The sequence below is a fragment of the Mastacembelus armatus genome, chromosome 21, assembly GCF_900324485.2.
Source record: "Mastacembelus armatus chromosome 21, fMasArm1.2, whole genome shotgun sequence".
Classification (NCBI taxonomy): domain Eukaryota; kingdom Metazoa; phylum Chordata; class Actinopteri; order Synbranchiformes; family Mastacembelidae; genus Mastacembelus; species Mastacembelus armatus.
The window spans coordinates 24,175,057-24,179,476 of record NC_046653.1 but is presented as its reverse complement, the minus strand read 5'-3'; the positions used below and the strand labels follow the sequence as shown (position 1 = coordinate 24,179,476).

General features: G+C 47.6%; 1 protein-coding gene across 1 annotated transcript; it reads left to right on the top strand.

Annotated features, from left to right (window-relative positions):
- Positions 1-4,024, top strand: rgcc (regulator of cell cycle). The gene is made up of 5 exons (XM_026296419.1): positions 1-100; positions 267-440; positions 2,125-2,232; positions 2,393-2,455; positions 3,282-4,024. The coding sequence occupies exons 1-5, from the start codon at positions 73-75 to the stop codon at positions 3,287-3,289; spliced, it is 381 nt and encodes a 126-aa protein (XP_026152204.1). The 5' UTR covers positions 1-72; the 3' UTR covers positions 3,290-4,024.
- Positions 4,025-4,420: the final 396 nt, after the last annotated feature.

Sequence of the window (4,420 nt, the reverse complement as noted above, 5' to 3'; positions counted from 1 at the left end):
GCTCAGTCCGGGACCTGCAGCAGTGAGGGCGCAGACATAAGACAGTTCTCAGATCATCTCACAGCTGGAACCATGAAGTCTCCAAAGCTTAAGGCTCAAGGTGACTGTTAGTTTAGTTTCTCCCACCCTGTGTCTGTTTGTTAGTTAGTATCTGTGAATATGCTCCTGTCACTGAAGCTTCTTCATTCCGATCATATTGCAGTATTTAAATATGTTCTCATAATGTTTTAGTCACATGTTTGTCTGTTTTCTGCTCCTTCCTGCAGCCAAGTTCGTCAACGAGGAGGATCTGAACGACGTGCTGTGCGAGTTCGACGCCGTCATCGAGGACTTCACGTCGCCGGTGGAGAAGCGTCACTTCAGGTACGACGAACACCTGAAGACCATGAAGAGGAGGAGCAGCGCCAGTGTGAGCGACAGCGGCATCAGCGACTCCGAGAGTGAGTCTGCGTATGTTTGTGGCTCTTTATGCAGCGAGCAGCACTTTCTGATGTGTGTCATGGAGCAGATATAGAACATATAGATCAGCTGTAGACAGCTGAGACATCAGGCTCTAGATATTTTATTCTATAATACTCTGGTGATTATTTAATAAGCTGCTCCCCTGCAGGGGTCACCGGGTCAGTGTTGCTCCTCTCAGCCGCACTTCAAAACCTTTTTGTGCATTGTCTTATCATGTGCGATCAAGGTGGGGGGTAGCTGGACCACTGGGGAACTGTTTCACATGCATGTGTTCTCAGACACACAAATACACAGAGATAAGGAGAAAAGGAGCAGTCATGGAGCAGAGATGCTGGGGTCAGATTAAGCTCCTGCTGCATATTTTGCCCCCGCGTTGTGGTGTGTCTCTAAAGTCATTACTATATTACACTACCTGACAGTTTTTGAAAAGTCTGCCTCTCCAGCTGCAGAGCTGGCCTCAGGCTGGATAACCTCATCTGCTGACACACTGGGAAAAATATGCTTCAGGTCCCCATGAGCAAACACATGTGAGCGGGCTGGGACTTCAGAGAGAAGATGTGGAAGGCTGTCTGTGGAACCGTTTAAGTGTGGAACGAGGACCTGAAGTCAGCTGCAGACTAGACCCTCCTCCAGTCACGCACAGACTCCAGGAAGCGAATCTTGTGCTTTTATATGCTCAGGATAAAAATAGGATGTTTTATGCACATTTTTCCTGTGAGGAAGTGATTTGGTTCCAGTGGTTTTGTGAGGGTATCATCAGTGTCCACAGTGTTTACCAGTCCAGCTAGAACTTATGTAATTACCACATTACACTGGGGACTTTGCAATAACCAACATCAGTGATGAACACAAGAGGAAGGTGCTTCAACCAGCATCTCTGGTGCTAATGAGCTTGTTGGGATCAGATTCCTGCATGAGCTCTGTCTTCTCCATGGCAGTCCAGCGAAGAGGGACCTGTCCCACGTGGGGACGACCTATTGTGCTGTAGCCTGATGGATGGATAGACTGTTGAAGGCACTGATAAATCTGTGCGGTCTTCCATATGTACCCTACAGAGTGAGGGGGAGAGATGCAGCGACAGGGAGGGAGGAAGGAGGTGGAATAGGGAGAGTTTGACAGCACAAGGGCACAAATGAAAAATGAGAAATAAAATGGTTTTATAAGGCTGTAGCTCTGTGTGTGTGTGTGTGTGTGTGTGTGTGTGTGTGCCTTGGTGCTTCCCATTGTCTGTGGCGTCTCCAGTCTCAAGCTGTGTGTTGAGTGCTAAGTGGTGGGAGTAGCACAGGTCAGAGAGGGGGGAGTCAGTAAGTGCTTCATGTCTCAGGCGTTGTTAAGGTCTTGCAGAGGCTTCAAGTGCCAGATAATCTTCTTTTCGTCACACACACCTCATACCGACACAGATAATAAAGTAATAAAGCCCGACAGACAAACTGTGTGGGAAACGTGTGCTGTGACGATACCCGTAGACTTTATTTGTGTCTGTGTGTGCAAATACAAGTGTGTGTGTGTGTGACAGTGTGTCAGTAGAGGAGAATGTGTGTTTACACACTGAAGGTGCTCCACTGACACACATCAGAAATGGACTGCCCTAATCTAACCTGCACTGCTGTGGCTTCTCTGTGTGTGTGTGTGTGTGTGTGTGTGTGTGTGTGTGTGTGACAGGTGCCGAGCCACTCAACAGAAACAGCTTGAGCTTCAGCGATGAGAGGCTGAACTCTCCCACTGTGTTCTCCCCTGCCACCACCTCACCCCCTCTTACGTCACCAAAACGTGAGCTACGCTACTCATGCATCAACACACACACACACACACACACTATTCCTCGGCCACAGACAGATTCAGAAGCCATCCGTCTGTTTGCTGCGATTAAAGATGTTTATAATAGAACTATCCTCGCTCTGATGTCTGAATCTCTCTGTGTCTCCTGCAGCCAAACTCGGCGACACAAAAGAACTGGAGGATTTCATCGCCGACCTGGACAGGACATTAGAGAGTGAGTGCTGATGCAACCTAGCTGTCAGGCTGATGAATTAGCCCGAGTGCTGGCGCCACCCGCTCCTCGGGATTAACAGGAGTGTTTGTTCCCGTGTCAGCTATGCTAACAACCACTCATAAAGTGACATAAGGAGTCACTCCCCCTAGGTTTCTGTGAAGGAGCTGGGGCAGGAGGCTCACCCTATAAATGGGAGGGCTCACCCTGGAGAGAAAAGCAGTGTCTCCCTTTTCACCTCACCATTCAGCTTTGCTGCTGCTCACAACACACTGTTTTCTATTTCACCTCATCCTTCTCTCCTCTGGTCCCTCCTTCATGTATAATAGAACAGCCATGTGTATGTACGTGCATGAAGGTGTAACCTGAGAGGACAGCAGCTCACAGAATGTCACACGTGGTGATATGTGCTGGTCCTCTTCTTTACTACGGGGCTTGTGAGTGTTGAAACTTGCATCAGAGCAGGAGGAATGTGTGCTGGTGCAAATCTGGGCTGAAATTCCAACTTTAAAAGTCAGGAATGAAATCAGACAGAAGCGGGAGTTGAAATGTTTTTCATTATTTCCAAGTTTTTCCTTCCGTCGCTTCACTCTCCTCTGTCTTTTGGCCACTGAATGTCCGTCTTTCACAGGCGTCCTGTGAATCTGAACATTCAGTCAGTCAGCCAGTCAGGCAGTCAGCCAGACCGCCTGTTAGCCCCGCAGAATGGGGCGTTCATTAGGGCCACCGGTGTTACCAGGGCCCAGCCTGTAAAACTCTGAGAATAGAGCTGGTGACCGAGGAGCCAGGGGGTCCTGTTCTAATCAGGTCTGTCTCTGTCTGTTCTTAGGCATGTGACACAGAGGCGCTCAGTCGTCTTGGAGCGTTGCCCTGAGGGAGTGGATGTCTGGACCCGCCTTGAGCAACTAACATGCACCCACCACCCACACACATGGAAAACCACCCAACAGGATACAGCTGGATGGCACAGCAGCTGCCAGAGTGGCTCCACTGTGGCATCAGGTCCAGCCAGCACTCTCCTAAAGTTATCCTCCGCTTACTCCAGGCCACCTGGCCTCTGGCTGTAAGGACCGGAGGAAGACTCAAAATGATCTCTGTAGGGAAGCCGAGGACCAGAATACTCAGCAGCCATGAGATAATGGACTCCAGGAAAAGTTGTGAAAGACGTGAAAATATATGACAGAGAGTCAGTGGAAGATTGACTGTCAGTATCACCAACCACCCCACCACACAGAGCAGGTCCCACTCCCTCATCCAAAACTTGAGCTGGAAGAGTAGTTAAAAATGGCTTTTTGTAATGGAAATATATTTGTAATTTTATCAAGCTTCCTATTGTAAATTTATCAGTCTTTTTTGTGGAATATATTTTTGTATCATGTGTAAATAATTGCTTCAAATTCTATTAACATGACAGTCAGATTAAGATTTGACACTCGTTGACTGGACTAAAGTTAGTGCTTAAATGTGAAATTTAATCCTTTTGGGAAGAAACTGGAACGTACGTGTATGTGTATTTAATACAGCTAATGCCTGCCAGAGATAATATTAAAGTATGAAATATTGTTCTTTTAATGACTCCAGTGTTCTCGCCTCAGACCTGAGTTTAATGTGCACTTCTGTTTAAATGCTCAGTGGTTCTGTCGCTTTCTTTACAGCGTACCCATGAAATGTCTTTCTACTGTTTCCATAACACAACATGTTCAATCATGACGTACTTCAGTAAAATCAAATCACACAAGTAGGTAGTGTTTTCTTCCAGAGGCCGTGGGTGTAGAGCTGCTGACCGGCTGAGCTCGAGCATTGACACAGGGGGGATCTTTGAACTGACAGCTGCCTCCTCACCACCTCAGCGTCTTATTAACCCTCCAACACCCCCATCTCCCCGTAAACACAGACAGGCAGAGGTCCACATGACACTCACTTTTTTAGACTTTGCGTAATTGTTTTCATGAAGTGTGAATGGAGTTA